Here is a 17,208-nt window from a genome sequence, read left to right on the forward strand (position 1 = left end):
AGGAAAAACAGTATAATCTGCTTGAGATTAAAGGGAGTTTTAACCCCAAGATATATGTTGGGAGTAGAAAACACAGAGTATACAGAAAATTGTATTTGTAAGTCGCTTTGGCTAAAAGCATCTGCCAAATACCAAATTGTAAATTGTAAATTCATGATTTGACCATTTCTGATCACCTATTCAAACAGCCTTTCTTAAGGTACAGGTTTAACTAAACAGGCCCATTTTCACCTAACTCAAACGGAGTACAAACAAACCCATGCTTTTTAATACATGATGAATGTGTTACATAAAACAGCAAATGCTGGTCGTTTTGATAATGTATCATTTAATCCAACCAGGTTTAATGATATTGCTGAAAAGTGTTCTCTTTGGCATGGATTTTGACCTAAGAAGACTGAACACACACACACACACACACACACACACACACATACACAAAACCCATAAACAGCTTGGTAAAAGCATATGTGGATGTTGCCTCCCAGTGTGAAAACAGCTGAAGTGGCACCTCAACAAAAACATATCTTTGCCTCAGTAACCATCCTGTCAGATGTTGGAATGATAATCCACTACTCTTCTATCTTCATTTACATCACATGGTGGTGTTCCGTAAAGCATGACAGACTTACCTGAAGGAAGAACTGGTCCATATAGATTTGGAGGTTCTATTTGTAGTCCATGAAGTTTCTGAAACCTTTTTCACACAAGCAACATAGGTACATTAACCAAGACATCTGTGATGCATCAGTCACTGGTTTCCACATATACCATGTGCACTCGGGTGATAAGATGCTACAACTGAGTCAAACCAACAGTTTCCGTCCAAAATAATTTCACACCATGTGAAAAACTTTTTTTAACATCTTTAATGTTCATTAAGTATTTCAGTAGCTATTTAATATGCAAGAGTTTTTTTTGTACATATTACACTGCAACAATAGTATTCTTAGCTCCATATGCTTTACAATTTTTTTCTAGCGACCCTTTCTAGGCAGAAAAAAAGCCATCATTACTCTTATTTCCATGGCAACTATCAAATGAGAAACTAGTCTGGAAATAACAAAACAATACAAGTGCAATAAAAGCAAATCAAATTTCACAGTAAAAAAAAGATTCAACTCAAAGAGCTTATACAGCATTTCTGAAAAAAAATCAATAAAAAATTCTAAGTAATACAAATAACTGACAAAAAATGAAAAAGGAAAAAAAAAAAACATGTGAGTGCAGCTTATGCAGTCATACTTCAAAAACATTTGTTTTGAAAAGAAAAAAAACCCCACATAAAATACATACAGCACACACATCCATACACATACAACCACACACATTATGTATTATCTTCACCTAGAAATGTAAGCTTACATTTGCATGTGTGTCACATGCACCATGCAGAAAGCCAACAGTACACCTTTGTAAACGGGTCCGTTATGGACCGACCCAGGGCTGACCAGACAGGCAACCAGAGCTGCTTTAACAGAGCTACAGGAATCCACATCAAGGCCTGCCCATGGACTCCAAAGAGCCAAAGGTTAAGGCCAGAGTTAAATCCAACATCTTATATAGCATGTACTACTAATATGTCAGATTACCATGTAATACTAACATGTCAAATCTCCATTTATGTGTAAAATCCCCCTGAAGACTGCAAATTGCACGCTTCTCTGGCTGCGTACCCAGTCCTGCAGCGAAGCATTCTCCCTCCCTCCCTCCCTCCCTCTGCTTACAGAGCTCTGTGGTAATGGGACAGAGGGAAAAGGATGGGTTTCTTTGTGCGTCTTGGCTCACTGTAACCGCCACCGTTCACATACAATCATGGCCTGGTCCTTACATACTAACGAAAACAAAAACAAAAAACGAATTGCAAAAACATTTCAGCATAATCCAACGTACCAATAATACTGATCTGTGGTCATCTGCACTCAATGTTTTAGTGTCATATTTCCAATCTCTTTCAAAACAGGACTGGAACAGGTCACATTAAAACTAATGATGAAAGAAAAATGATAAAAGTGAAAAAGAAGAGGGCAAAGTCAAGTAAATAAAAGGGAGAGCAAAAAGAGAAATAATGCATATTCTAAATGTAAAATGCACATTACATCATAGGTTGAATAGAGATGCATAACCATAGCTACAAGTGGAATGTTTTGGTCTGTAAGTGCCACTAGGGGGCAGTAAACATTCATGCTCAGTCTTTTCAAACTTTGCTCAGAGCGACAGCACGTGGTAAGGGAAAAGGAAGAGGGGGATTTTGGGGTGAGGGGTATCAATAGTACAAAGACCGTACTCCACTCTGCACTGAACAGTGTTTAAAAACATGCACAGAACACCCTCGGTTTCACAGATCATCTACAATAAAATTACCCACAGCAGTCTTTCACCCCTTTTCTTTTTTTTGTTAGTCCTAGAGCTTTAAACACCAGCTGAACTGGAACCAAACTCAAATTCGTTCACATTACAGTCCACAGTTTCTCTAGCAGCAATCAGGGCCTAGTTTCACTTGATAAAATGAAGTTTGGTGGATGTCCAAATCCTTCTGCTCCTAAACCAAACCCAAAGGTCTCCGCAGAGAACAGAGCTAAGACAAACAAGTCCGTCCTCTCTTGGCAAACCTGGACATGATGAAAACAAAAAAACAAATCCCTCTAGTTTTGTTCTTGCTCTCGCTCTTTCTTTCTTTCTGTCTTCTTTTCTCAATCTTTGTCCAGACACTCTTCCTCAGTGATGCCTTGAGCTCTCAGCTCTTCGAGGACGTTGTCTAGGTGACCAGCGTCGGGGTAACCATGGCCGGTCAGATTGGAGCCAAACTCGGTCTTGTGGTGGACCTCATTCCAAATGACTGTGTCTGATTCTCCTGTGGTGCTGGACGTGCCCACAGAGAAGATAAGCCTGCGGTCCCAGGCAACCAAGAGCAACTTCAGTACCTGAGAGAGAGAGAGAGAGAGACAGAGAGAGAGAGAGAGAGAGAGAGAGAGAAACACAAAGAAAGGAAGAAAGAGACAGAGGGGGAAAGAAAGGGAGAAGTTACAACTAAAGTATAGGTCAGAGAGACAGTCCATCTGGTTGACCGATACATCAGTCAATTTTAGGAGTTTCTGAAATGCAAGGTGTATTTTTATTATTGTATTCTCTCTCTGAGGATGTGCCCTTACCAAACGGCCTTTCTCGCTGTCAGGGAGGTAGCAGTGGCGGGGAAATCCACGAGCGGTGAAGGGCTTACCGGGGTTTGGATGCTCAGGGCCCTGAAACAGAGAGAGAAAGACATCTGGATGCTCAGAGACAAGTCTCAAGACAGAGCACTTTACTTGGACTGTATTTTCTTAAAAATCAAACAAATAAATCACAGAATACATTGTATAGACCTATACATTTTATATATCTGAACACAAATGACACACACGCACAAAAAAAAGTCCCAAAAATGTCCTGAGAGCTTTGGCAGGCTGCACCTGTATCCTGGGAGGTATGTTCTATTTGGTGTCGAATTAAATTTTATTCGATAGGAAGTTAAGTGGATGAGTCTTACCTGTATTCCAGGGGGTATGTTGTAGATGATACGGATGGTTTTGCAGTCGGGATGTCCGGGCAGCGAGTGCGGGATGACGTGGTACTCCATCTTGCCAGGCGGCTGGTTTCCAGTCTTGACGCCGTAGATGGTCTTACAGGTGGGGCACTGCAGACTCCCGTCTTTATTCCCGTTATTGTACATGGCCACCAGGCACTGCAGGTGGTACTGGTGCCCGCATTGGGTCAGCCGACCCACTGACTCTGCCCGAGAGATCCCACCCACTCCAGGGCCCTTATAGCCAGAGGGACCGCCAAGAGCCTCCATGCAAATAGTGCAGTCCTGGAGGGGGGGGGGGCAACGAAGGTTTAGGTACAAACTGGTCAAATGCTATTCATGACAAGCTACAGAGAACTTGTGCACTTTGGAGAGTAATTACTATTTCCTGAGTGTAGTGTGTATAATGATTATACAATTTAATATGTATTAATACGTGTTTTTAGGGTGAATTTGACTGATATAGGTCACTGACAAACAGGAAGGATGATTTGACGGCTGTTAAAAGGACTAAACACTAAAATGTGTGCACTCACCTCTTCCGGAGGATTCCGCACCTTCTGCAGGTATCTCCTCACCACCTCCTCAGGAGTCCGACCTGTTTGTGAAACACAAATAAAACTCTTTAATAGGATAAACAGAGAGGCAGACAAACAGAGAGCGTGTCACTTTTCTCTGCCAAGAGCTCATTGCCTTTTCATTGGCCAGTCGTCTGGGTATTTTCTTCCCTCAAAAAAAAAGGTTCTTTGACCTTTTGCATGATGAATTACAAATTTAATCATATGTGTTAAGTCGGGACACAGGATGGATATTATAAACATACGCACATAAACAGTGTGTGTGTGAGTGTGTGTTTGTGTCTAACCTTTGCGAGCCTGTTTCTTGGTGGTCTTGCGGCAGCAGTGACCCAGGCCTGGGACTGGTTTGATGTCACTCTTGCTGACGGGAGGTGGGTGGAGCACGAGTTTAGGTGGGCGGGTCAAACAGACAGGAAGTCCAGCCGCACTCATCAGAATGCCAGTAATGCCTAGAGCAGAGAGACGTGGAACTGATTTACTTAACAAGTTTACATTTGGATGGCTGTGTTCCTTCTCTTCTTCTGTCTCTAGATCTGCCACTGCACCTCTATCATATCTGCCATCTTGCTGTTTTTTCTTCTATCCCCCTGTTGTTTCCGTATCATGTTTTTGTTTGTTTATTTGTTTTTACCTGCCAGTGCTGGGTGAACTGGACTGGAGCCATTCAGGTTCTTCACAGGAACCGTTGGAACACTGAAAGACATAATTAACACACATTAAAATTTATTACAACACAAAAACACAACACAACAGAACACAGTAACATACAGACCCATATCCAAATACCTCAACTTTAATCCTCTGACGTATTCCACAAGAACAAGTTAGCAAAGAATCTCAAAAATGACACAGAGTTGACAATGAAAGAGTTTGCGCAGACAAAAGGAGATGTGAAATCGTCTTCCAGTCTGCATTTTTTACTGGTCTACCAACCAGTCCTTTGACCCATACTGTGGTAGTCTAATCTTTTCCGTCATATTTCCTGTGATGCTGAGCAATGAATGGGTGTTTTCAGTGAATATTTTTGTGTACCTACATTCTGTCACCATAATTGCCTTGAGAATTTTTTCAAACTAGATTTAAAAAAAAATGTTAGTGTCTGTGTCTTGCTTAGGAAGACGTCTGGCTGGGAACTGGAGCCCATGCTAATACGATCACTAGTGCTGTTCACTTGTAACTGAAGTTGCTAATTAACGAGACGGCGGTGTCAGCCCTCAGGGAGAAAACAGAGAGACGGAACTTCCACAGTAATCTTGCCACCTGTCTATAGCTGTGCTCTGACTGCCACATCTGATCCGACAAAGTGCCTTGTCATACAAAGCAAAATGGGTCAAACAATCTGCCCATACCTGGCACTTTCAACACCCTTAAACTAGCTCACGGTGCCTTCTCAGGACACAGGACCAGAGAACACACACAGATGGCGTTTGGCCCCAAACCAAACCAACTACCTGTTGGCCAGTGTCAGCCTGTGAATTAAGGGGTAACACACAGACCCCTGAAAACACTTCACATCAGTTTAACAGTAATGACAATCAGTGGATCAGTGACAACCTCATACACTGTTGTTTGCCAGTCATCTATATGGGTTATGGAATATGTACACTGACTGACTGCAGACAGACATATAAATCTTAACATTTAGATACTGCAGCTGAGTAAATGTCACTGTGGCAACCACCAAGTAAAACAAACAAACATGTACTCACGGAAAAGGTTTGATAACCGTCATGTTTCTGAAGTGTGTCTTGAGAGATGCTAATATTCTAACAAATTCTAATATTCTTCCTTTTCTTCTTCAAAGCCTGTGACCACAAAACAGCACACACAAGCCTTGTCGTGAGCGTCCAACGTACAAGCGTCTCGCCGCAGTATCCTTGAGCAGTGGAATTCTTTTTCTCTCCTTTTCTCGTTTGTTCTAGTAACCTGTATAGGTGTGTGTGTGTGTGTGTGTGAATGTCTGCTTCCCCTCCGCCGTCTCTTATAGAGCTAATCCACCTGTTTCCATCTGTTGACTAGCAGCTCAGAGCAGTCAGAGAGAGAGAGAGTGACGTCACAGCACGGGATTACACCTGCACGTCACACGGCTCAACCGCCATAAGGTTCCATCACGCTGGCACATAAGGTATGACACACATACACACACACACACAGGCACTTACATACATACTCATACACTAAGTCACTCATGTTCACACATGTACACACACACACACACACACACACACACACACAAGCTGTGTGCACTTAAATCTCACCATAAACCCTTTAAGGGAAAAGAAAGTTTTGTGGGGGTTTTTTCCCCAGTTAATGATTTTTCAGCGTTCTACTGTGGATTTGATGTGGCACACATTAGTTGGGGTAATGTTTGGAATCAAATAATAATCAGAAAATGTGGTTTTGTCAGGCTATCATCAAGCACGTATTCTCTTCATATGCCGTGTCACAAGCCATTCTGTGTTGTAGACAAGCATGTATCATAAAAAATTAAACAAGATGTTTAAATGTGAGCTGTGTTAACAAGGTCAGCATACGTATGCCAGAGAATGACAGGAAGGTTTGAAAATGTCAGAAGTGAGAGAAGAGATAAAAGAAAGAGGGAAAGAGAAAGAGAGAAAGGGAGGAGTGGGGGAAGACCTAGTGTGTGACTCTTTAGTCACGTTTGATCCTGGCTAATCTACGGGGTATTACCTGCAAAACCCACATGGTCCGCAAACATAATCGCAAACTCACCTAATTAAGACAAGCAGGTTAGTCACACACACACCCACAGAGCAGAAACAGAAGGATGAGAAAAACAGAGACGAGCGGTAAAGGTGAAATGTGCAGAGAGCAGGTGTAGCAATCTTTCACGTCATCACTCTCTTCCTGACGACAATAGCGATCCTATGCTCAGCCTGACAACCCCACAATCTCCTAAAAATCCTCTCTCACCACTCTCATCTCCAAAAACTCTACAAAGCAAACAACTACTTATCAATTTAAAAAAAAATCCCATCCTTTTCCCCAGTCTAACAGTGAGTCAAATAATAGTTCACTGTACTATTCAGACACCTGACAAGCATACCAAAGGGTCAAGAATGTGGATGCCATACATATTACAGAATAAATCAATAAAAACTGAATCCAGTCTGTAAAATAAAAGCATGAACATACACTGGGGAGACATGAACCAGGGACGAGTTGCAGTCAAACAAAACTAAAATGTGACTTTCTAGCCTTACCTTTAAGGTTGCTTGCATTTAAAAGAATAAATACATTTCACCAGAGGAACCCAGTTTTTACTAAAAAAAAAAAAAAAATGAAATCAGCTTGTGACAGCAACACGAGTTGATTTTCTTTTACTTTGCCACAGAGTAATGTAAAAGAAAAATTAACCTTGAAGATGCTGCCAAATCCTTTAGGAAAACCTGTCGACATCTGTAAGAATCTTAAAGTGAGATGAAAATTCCCCTTTCATGAGCACTGGACTATGGGCCAGGCTCTAAACAAGTGGGGAGAGGACATGGCTATGATTTCTCTCTTTTTGTGAAACTCTGTTGTGGCTATACGACAAATTTACGACCACAAGGTCCTCACCTCACAGCGACGAGGTTTACCCCTGCTTGCATACACACAGTAAACACGTGAGTTAGGGTCCTGTGGTACTGAGGTCTTATAATGTGGCCACGACGTCGTTAATAATCTGGCCACGAAACAAGTTTAGCTGTCGTCAAGCGACACTACGGTTGTATGCAGGTTTTCGACACGTATTTTTCACACGTTGATCCAAAATAGCACGTCAGACCCACAACCTCACAAAGTTTTATTTATGAGTTTGCGAGAGCAGAAGAGTTTCGTGGCCTTGTTTACCTCAGCAAATTCAAGATGGGGACTTCCATCTGAACAACACCACCACAAGCCTATTGGTTTAAATGGAGCATGTCGATGACTAAAGCTATTTCCTGGACTTTGATTAACATATAGAAGCACAATCAAGTCAGTTATTCTTATAAGTTATTCTTTTAGCCGGTGTTATCCCAGTCCCTTTCTCAAACCGAATGGGCGACTCTGTGTGAAACCTGGTGGTTTATATTTATATTTTTAAAGAGTCATGAGAAAAAAGATGACGCTGCCCTAAGTTAGCCTAAATCCACAAAATAAGGAAGAGGTGCCTACCACAAAGAAAATGACGGGTGCAAACGCAAACCATTGACTCAGACTGAGACTACACTACATCAGATCTTCTGCTCACAAACTGCACACTTCTGCCCCCGATACACCTAATCATTATTACACTGTCTCAAGATCCCTCCAAGACATACTACACAAAGTGAGCAAAATCGACATTTTTCTGCGCAACTCTCTCTCTCTAAAAAAAAAAAGCTACGTCTTGTTTAAGTGAGTGTGGTTATATCAGTGACAAGTTTATTAGGTACGCATTCACACCACACCATAGAGCACTGGGTCGCGTGTTGGTGGCTTGCTGTATCAAGCACGTAGAAATTGATCCAGCTACTGTTTGACTGGACATCATAACGGACAAAACAGGAAATGATTCTGAGTATGGTCTGATCACTGGGGTCAGGAGTATCGTATTTCCGTGTCTCAGAGACAGAACCTGGTGTTTTCACCCATCACAGAGGTGCTTGGTGACACAGAAGCTGAGGGAGAATGGCAAGATCAAGCTGTGTACATTCAAACTACTTCCATGCACTGACACTGGGGAGAGAGAGAGAGAGAGAAGTGTTATTTCGTGACTGGCTCAACCATCTGGTGATATCTTGTTCTCATTTGACCTGCTGTTAACACAAACGCACACCTGCACACACTGAGCTGCTCTGTTTATTCCACTAAACACAACACACACCAAATAAATTAAAATACAGAGACCAAATACAGAACACCTCTGGCATGTTTAACGACAGGACAACGACCCAACCAATCAATTCTCTCATGTAACCGAACAGCTTTGGTCTAGATCGGCATTCTGACGGTTTTTTTCTTCAAGGTATTTTGGCCTTGACATTGTCACAGATGATTCATCTCATCAGCATATCATCAATCCATTCATTTTCTCACAGGGCTGTCCATAGCTTCATTTGTGCCGGATCCTGCCGGAACAGGTTCCGGGACCTCCCAGATTGGGATCGGGCACCTATTTGACTGGAGCCGGCATCTCTTTTTCACTGTCAAAATCTGTAAATAAATTTTGTGTGATATTTAATGTTATCTGTTCCGTCATTCTTTTATTTCCCATTGAAGTGACTCGTAAATCACTTGTTTGCTAATTTTGGATGCATTTTAAATCTGATTTAAAAGAAAAAAAGAGAGAGAGAGAGACTTCAGTCACTCCACACTGAAGCGTGTGGAGTTTTGTCAGAACAGAGGAGATCCATAGACAGACAGAACACGTCACTTAGTTCAGGTTCTTAGCCTGCTTGCTTTTCGTGGTTGTAAACAGAACTTTTGGCCCTAATTCCAATTTTCCTCCATTGTAGCAATCCACAGACAAAAGGAAAATGACAGGGAAGTGAAGGGACAATCAACGAGAGAGAGAGAGAGAGAGAGAGAGAGAGAGAGAGAGAGAGAGAGAGAGAAAGAGAAAGAGAAAGAGAAAGAGAAAGAGAAAGAGAAAGAGAGAGAGAGAGAGAGAGAGAGAGAGAGAGAGAGAGAGAGATGCTGTCTCTACACGCTTCCCCCTGCTGCTTTTGAGTGATTATTGTGAATGCTCTGATTATGTAAATAAATAATGCTTTGTTTGACAGTTTAGTTTAGTTTTAACAGCTAGCACCTGCTGTTAACTGGCGTTGTCCAGTGTGCTCCAGGCACTGTGGATTCTGTGACGGGTTCCTTGACTTTTTCTCTCCCCCGACCCGCCGGAACAGCACCCTCTCTGTGTTCCAATTTACAAATTAAACACTGGGGCTGTCCCAGAACTTGACCAAAACAGGTGTTCCTAAAAGCCTAGAGGAAGAGAATCCTAACCTAGATGTCATTAAACTGTCTCAATAGTCAAAAGCAGATGCGCCCTCTAGTGGTTAAAGAAGAAAAAGCAACTACTTGGAACCTGCTATGTGCCAGCGCTACTGGACAGAGGAGAGCTGGCCCAAAGTCCAAACTAAAAGGTGTAACATCAATTATGTTAATGAGTAACCTTCTAACTGCAAAACAAAATGGATTCAAACAATCTTAAATCAAACTTCACGAAACTAAGGAATCTCAAAGACATTCTAAAGGACTGTGGAATCGTCTTCTAGGCTAAATGTTCCCTGAAAAAAGCAGCTCTTCCTTGGGTAAATGAACATGAAGTTTGTGTGTTGTGATTAGAGTATTGAAGCCCCCCCCCCCCCTCGTCTTCTCCCAAGTTCTTTTCATAGTCTCCCGTAACACACCAAGCTGGGGGGCAGTGCTCCCCCGACAAATGAGCTGACTATTTGTGTCTAACAGAGAGTGTCTGAGTTCCCCTTCATACACACACACACACACACACACACACATATAAAACAAACACACTCACTCACACGGCCAACTCCACTGCCGCCACCATCATTCTTTCAAAGACAGACTCCTAAAGTCTCCTACTTACTCCCTCCCTCACTCTCTCTCTCATTCCCTGCATTGTATTGCAAATATAAACCAAACCTTGCACTGCAAACAAAGGTTGCCATGGAGATGCTGTCTGAACATACATACACACACACACACACACACACACACGCACACAATGAGGCCAGTGGGGCCACCAAGAACAGACAGAGCTTGGGAATCAGGGAGAGGTGGGAAACCAAGAGAGAGGGAGGGAGGAAGAGGGAGAGAGAGGGAGGGAGGGAGAGGGAGAGAGAGGGAGAGAGAGGGAGGGAGGGAGGGGGGGGAGAGAAAGAAAGAGAGAGAGAATGAGGAATGGAGGGGGATATCAGTCAAACAAGACCCTGACCTCTTGACACTGACGAAAAAACTCTCATCATCTTTTTAGTAGATGCCCTTCATTCCTATTTCTTTTTCTGGTTCCTCTTTTTCTCTTTCTGGACATACAGACCACATGTATTTAACCACAGATTACCACTGAAATTAGATGTGAAATCTGGTTTTGCGCATCAATGTGAAAGCGGAGCTAAGCAGAAGTGAAAGTGAAAAAACATCTTTCTCAAACTATTCTTATACTCTCAAAAATGTACAAGATGTAACCAAAACTTTGATGCAAGCTCATCACCCTGCTAGTTGTCTCTCTCAGGTCAGCGAAGGGGGGGTGGGGCTTGTCCATAAGAACACAACAGAGCGATTGCGATGTTTATGCCCACGTCAGCGTGACAGGATTCCTATGGTTCGTCACATCCATTTCTAAGACTGTCCATAAACCTCACTCAAGAACATCAACACAACCTAGTGAGGAGAGGCTTATGACATTGACATTGTCCAAAGACTGCGTTCCACCAACAAATAACAAAACCTTTACACAACAGACAAACAGGTCTCAACCTACTACATTTGTAGCTGAAACACCAAATTACAAAACAGTAAATAATATTTTGATGAAATTTTCAGTCGAGTCTGTGATCTCCGTCGTCACAGTTTTGAGTATAAACTCTGTGGCTTTCCATAAGGTTCCTTTTACACAGAATTTTATTCAGTGGTCCGAGTGGGAAAATGCATGACGTGTGACACATGATGCTTTACAAGTAATTTGAAAAGGCGAAGCCAATTCTATGAACTCTATAAAAAGTGAAAAGAATTCAAACAAACCAGCGCTCTTACACACATAGGCTTTCGACTGCAAATGACTTCAAAGAACTGAAACTCTGAAACTTCCCCTGTGAAAAAACATTTTTCTCTCTATGCTAAACTTTCAGTAATATTTATAGAAGATCTTGATGACTTGTTGCACCTCAAACCACAATTTTCCATGACCTTCAACCAAAGACAAAGATAGAAGACCCCAAAATACTACCTGAATTAATGGTTTTTACTGAAAGCCTGAACACATGCACATATTTTTAGAAACACACAAAATCAATCGCAACCAAGCGATACCGCATATTGGGGTTGTCTGATAAAACAGAAGCTTAATGTGGTACCCTGACTGGCAATTTTTAGAATCAGTACCAAGGGATGTTATTTTTTCCTTAATGGAGTAAGTGAGGTCATCCCAAAGAGACAGAATAAACAGAGGAAATACAGTGATAGTCATCGTCATGGCAACTCACCCAGAGGCTATGAGCGCCCGCGACTGTGCCATGGCAATTCGTTGCAGGGCGGGTCGACTCAGCCCAGCCAGGCTGGCACGAGGGGGCACGGGGGCCGAGCAGGCAGCAGCCGCCGACGAAACGGGGCCCAGGACGCGAGCAGAGGGCGTGGGGGCACAGGTGGTCGCTGTGGAGATGAGAGGAGTGGCTATCGCAGGCGGAGAAGGAGGCGGGTTAGGGGCGGAGACAGAACTGGGCGTGGTTGTGGGAGGGGGAGGCGGGGGCACTGTAGGGGGAGGGGGGCGTGTGGATGAGAGAGAAAGTGCTGCGGTGGCCGAACTCAGCTGGGCGAGCGAGTGGCCAAACCCCCCATTGGCTCCAGTGGTGGTGTTCCTGTGGGGAGAAAGCACACGGGACAGGGCTGGGGGGTGAGGAAGGGTGAGTGAATAGGAATACCCCCGCATGGTGGCTTTCGGGCTGGGCGGCTTGACCATCTGAGGAGGTTTCCGCCCCAGAGTGTGGGCCATGCTGGAGGTCTTGACGCCCAGGACCAGCATGCATTGCTGGCAGGAGCAGGGCTGGCCCAGGGAGGTGATGGAGGACGCAGGAAGGGCTCCACTGGGGTAGGCGCTACCATTGCCCCCACTCATCCCAGACATCCCCATCCCAAAGAGGGAACTCCCGACCCCTGCTCCAGACCCCGAACTGCCACCCCACACGTTCGGCCTGGGGAGTGGGCCGGAGACAAGCGGGTAGGCGAGGTCCGATCGCCTCTGGATGCGGCGGCGCCGTTGCGTCTGCCTGTTGATCTGGGTCATGCTCTGCAGGTCGATGAGGTAGCAGAAGCCCAGCGGAGTCAGGTCCAACCAGGGCTGCTGGCGGTCCCGCGCAGCCTGAATGGCTATGCTAACGTCCGTGTCGTAAGCCGTCCACGATCCCGAGTCATTCTCCCACTCCCACAGCCAGCCCTGGCCCGGAGCCGACGTCGGGTCGTAGAAACTCCTCCGTACTGGCCGAAGCGTACCTGTGAGAGACCAAAAAGAAACATCAGGGCAGAAGATGTAAGGAAACATACCAAAATTTTATAGAACAAAAACAAGCTCGAGTTTTGCTTTTGGTCGATGAGACAGCACCATACATATTTGAGAGGTGACAAAGTTTGGCCCACTACCCAAAATATCATCATAATAATAATAATAATAATACTACTACTACTACTAATAATAACATAAAAACAAAGTCAAGTTTTATCGTGCCCATTAATGATTAACATAAAATTACAGTATGTACACTGAATGTAATGTGAACATCCTGTGGAATGTTAGATACAGGAAACTACATTCACACGCTGTGGAAAGAGTGCTGAAATCTAATTAGTTTGTAAAAAACCGTGGCAATGAATGACATGTGACACAATGGTTATTCATTCATTCGCTCATTCTCTTCTCTTTCATGATCTCACTCTACTGCTATGCTTTTCCTCCTCCCTCATTCTTTCTTTTTTTTGTGAGAAACAGGTCGTTGCCCTCCGTTACCCCTCTCCCCTGGTCTCTGCAGTTCTCTATGTATGCAGACAGCCCCTCACAAAGGCCTTTGTCAGCATTAGGGGAGGGTGATGGAGTTCACCCAAAACTTGGCTCAGAATCCTACCCTTTGTTTTCCTAAACTTGAGTCTACGTCATGGATTTTCATCTAGGCCTACAGTCCAAGAGGATTTAATGTCTTTCGTATATAAAAAAGAAGAGTCAAGCTATTTGCCATCTACAGGTCTGCTTTCCTCATGAGGACACAGAGCTGGGCGAAAAGAGCCGTGATGCACAGAATAACTGTAATCAAGCCAAACGCTTCTTAGGGAGGGGGGCTGGGGTTCAAATGGGTTACAGGTCATAGCACACAAGCATACCATTCACACGCTACAAGTTTTCAGACAGTTGCAATTGGAAACCCATTTCACAATGAGTTGCTTGGGTTTATGGCCAATCCATGAGATAAAAAATAACAATTAGGATAAACAATGAAGCAATATTTCAAAGGCCAAAATCAAACCGGCAAAGAGGCTAAATTTGAAGGCCTGCAACACGGACGAAAGTGCAAATAAACAGATTACGGTAAACAATGAGTTACGTCTTTGTGCAATCACACTGTACTTACCAGTGTCTTGGCGAAACTGGTGCATGGACTGCAGGTCGATGATGTATGGGGATAATCTCGAGTCAACCTGGCCTAGTACCACACTCCCGGCACCCCGAGGGTCGCTGCGGATCACCGCCTCGATATGGTGAGACACTGCTGGGCTGTAAGGTCGCCAGCGACCGTGCTCGTTCAGCCATTCCCATACGACCACGGCCGATGCTAGCAACATCTCACACCTGCAAAAGGAAAACAAACTTACCTAATGCGAAAAACATCCGCACGTTCTCCTTATCACTACCCCGCTTGTTAGTAGAAGAAACCATAGGAGGACCGTAAAAGGACCAAAAAATGGGCAAATTCTTTGTGCATTTGCACATCCTCGATATTTCTATGCATGCACTGTTCTTTCCAGTTAGCTACATGGTTATCAGGGTATGCAATTTATTTAAAAATCCTATAACTGACCAGTGCAGGCCATTTAAGTTGCAGTCTTCAAGCACAACTGGCTATACATCCTGCCTTGACAGCGGGATAGTGCTAGCAATATGCATTGTAATAACACGCGGACTTGCATATTTTGATAACTTATAGAATTCTAAAACGACGACCGACAACCGAACAGAAGGCAAGCATACTGTGAAAGAAAAATAGCATATTAAAAGCTAACAGCCCAATTAAGTGTGTCATCGGTATCTTGGGGAAGCAATGGAACGTTCGGCACAAAATGATTTTAGTAAAATACTGTGATTTTGTATTGCCATGCGATAACATCTTAATTTAAAACGAGACGTGTAAAATTTAAAATGGTGTCAGGTAATTGCCATCATGTAACGTTAGCCATGTACAGTTCCCTTTGATACCTGCGTAGGCTCGGCTAGTGTCTGACTCTCATTTATAATGCTATCTTAATCTCAATCGCAACACTTACCGGCGAAGGTCTCTTTGTGTCCCTTCGGCTCTCCGTTTACATTAAAATCTGTGAAGGCGACGGCAACTCTTGAAGCGAATCCATATTCACATGGAATTTTGGGGCAACTGTGATGGCTTCTCCAGTGAACAAGTGTAAATCACGCGACTGCGATACTGAGTTACTGTGGCAAATTAAGAGAAAAATCTTTAGGCAAAGTTAAAGGCAAAAGCGAAACGTCATACATGTCTTAAAAAACATTACAAATTATCTTTCGATAGGACAGTAACATAAATATATACTGTTTTACATTGCAACAACTGTACATTTTCGTAAAACGATTAATGTTTTTGGTCTATTCGCCACTTTCCACGCCCAGTGTTGCTAACTGAGCCAATCGCATTTAGAAGTCTCTCTTCTACCATTCAATCTCCGCCTACAACTAAACGGCACATAGCTGATATAAAGCATGTTTTACACTAGAGCAATAATGTGCGGTTGTTGAACAATAAGTGCTATACAATTATACGACTTAACGAGTCTTAGGAAACAACTTGCAGTAGCATTACTAATGTAATTTACAACATATGGCAACCAAAAAAAAAATTTGGAGATGCCGGGGATTGAACCCGGGACCTCATACATGCGAAGCATGCGCTCTACCACTGAGCTACATCCCCACTGTAACTGCAGCTGGAAACTCAGCTCTAAGTGGAGTCTGAAATAATCACCTAGTTTGACGAAATCTAGCTACAATTGGTACAATTTTAAGTATTATAGTGCAATGACTTAGGTTTCAGAAGGTGTTTTTCATTTAGAGAACATATAATTGATTACGCTTGTTAGCGTTTAAGATGATAAATTGTTAAAAGGGCGATCTTAGACCACTTTTACAACTTAAATGCACTCAAGAAAGCGTGACCAGCAAAGATGACAGTGAAGGCAGTAATCTGAAAATATTACTTTTGCTTTTTTTTCTCCCCAAAATGGGAAACAAACGTGACTGCGAGTGTAGCAGCGCCTTCTAGACTTTCGTGCGTTTAAGAGATAAAATTCAAACAAGTTCTACATTTCTCTGTTAATTGCAATTTGCAACTGAAAATCATCATGTCTTGCACTAGAATATAGAGTTAATGTGCAGAGACGGGCATTTCGATTGGGAAGTAATTAGTACGTCTTTCTTTTATCGAGAATTTAACATTAAAAACGCAACCAAACACCAGACTCTTATCAGATCTAACCTTTGTGTTTTCAGGTTGTAAGTGACTGAATTAATAAATTTATATAGGATTAAACATTAAACATTAATTAAGCGAAATATCTGTTATGTGTGCATGACAGCTGTGAGGCGCAAAACCTCGATGTGGTCAACATTGAGGAGATAGATGTAGAGAGCGGTACTTAAAGGCTACATTTTAACCACGTAGACGACAGTTCTCGAAATAAGTCTTGTGGGGTACATTAATTCACACAGAAGACATTTTAGACTATCCTTCCCTCGTAATCCATGTTCCCATGTTGAATTAAGAACCACCTATAATCTATACTTATTTTGTGGCTCATCATTTACTATCAGTTCAGAGTTCTGCTTAACTATATCTAATTTAATGCGACTACCGCCACCCTATTTTAAAAGACTAACACTCAGGTTACTTAACACGGGCATCTCTATTCCTGTGGGGTTTCACGTGTTGAAGAATCGTGCGAAGGGATGGTGTCGTGCGCGCAGTACAGAGAGGTGGGACCATGAAAGTGAAATAAAACCTTGGGGCGCGGTATAGTCGCGAGCCCGGGATTCTTCAAGAGGTCTTCGCATCTAACAGCGCTTCTCCGCTGCTCTCAAAATGTTCGGGTCGATACTTTATG

At 43.1% G+C, this 17,208-nt stretch overlaps 1 protein-coding gene and 1 non-coding gene across 2 annotated transcripts; both read right to left on the minus strand.

Annotated features, from left to right (window-relative positions):
- Window positions 1–2,693: 2,693 nt before the first annotated feature.
- Window positions 2,694–15,420, minus strand: dtx4a (deltex 4, E3 ubiquitin ligase a). Its single transcript, XM_030780609.1, has 9 exons — window positions 15,364–15,420; window positions 14,454–14,671; window positions 12,324–13,326; window positions 4,772–4,833; window positions 4,428–4,589; window positions 4,099–4,160; window positions 3,527–3,847; window positions 3,153–3,242; window positions 2,694–2,924 (listed from the first exon to the last, which is right to left on the minus strand). The coding sequence occupies exons 2-9, from the start codon at window positions 14,662–14,664 to the stop codon at window positions 2,694–2,696; spliced, it is 2,142 nt and encodes a 713-aa protein (XP_030636469.1). The 5' UTR covers window positions 14,665–14,671; window positions 15,364–15,420.
- A 530-nt stretch (window positions 15,421–15,950) lies between these two features.
- trnaa-cgc (transfer RNA alanine (anticodon CGC)) lies at window positions 15,951–16,022 on the minus strand. The gene has a single exon. It is a non-coding gene; the product is annotated as a tRNA-Ala (tRNA).
- Window positions 16,023–17,208: the final 1,186 nt, after the last annotated feature.

This window comes from Chanos chanos, chromosome 7 (assembly GCF_902362185.1).
Source record: "Chanos chanos chromosome 7, fChaCha1.1, whole genome shotgun sequence".
Classification (NCBI taxonomy): Eukaryota; Metazoa; Chordata; class Actinopteri; order Gonorynchiformes; family Chanidae; genus Chanos; species Chanos chanos.

Excerpts from the sequence above, each read along its gene's own strand:
- dtx4a (XM_030780609.1), bottom strand. The coding sequence starts at position 14,664 with ATGTTGCTAGCATCGGCCGTGGTCGTATGGGAATGGCTGAACGAGCAC. Across the intron at positions 13,327-14,453 it reads CCAGTTTCGCCAAGACACTG|GTACGCTTCGGCCAGTACGG; the intron begins GTAAGTACAGTG and ends GGTCTCTCACAG. Across the intron at positions 2,925-3,152 it reads ACAGCGAGAAAGGCCGTTTG|GTACTGAAGTTGCTCTTGGT; the intron begins GTAAGGGCACAT and ends TCTCTCTCTCAG.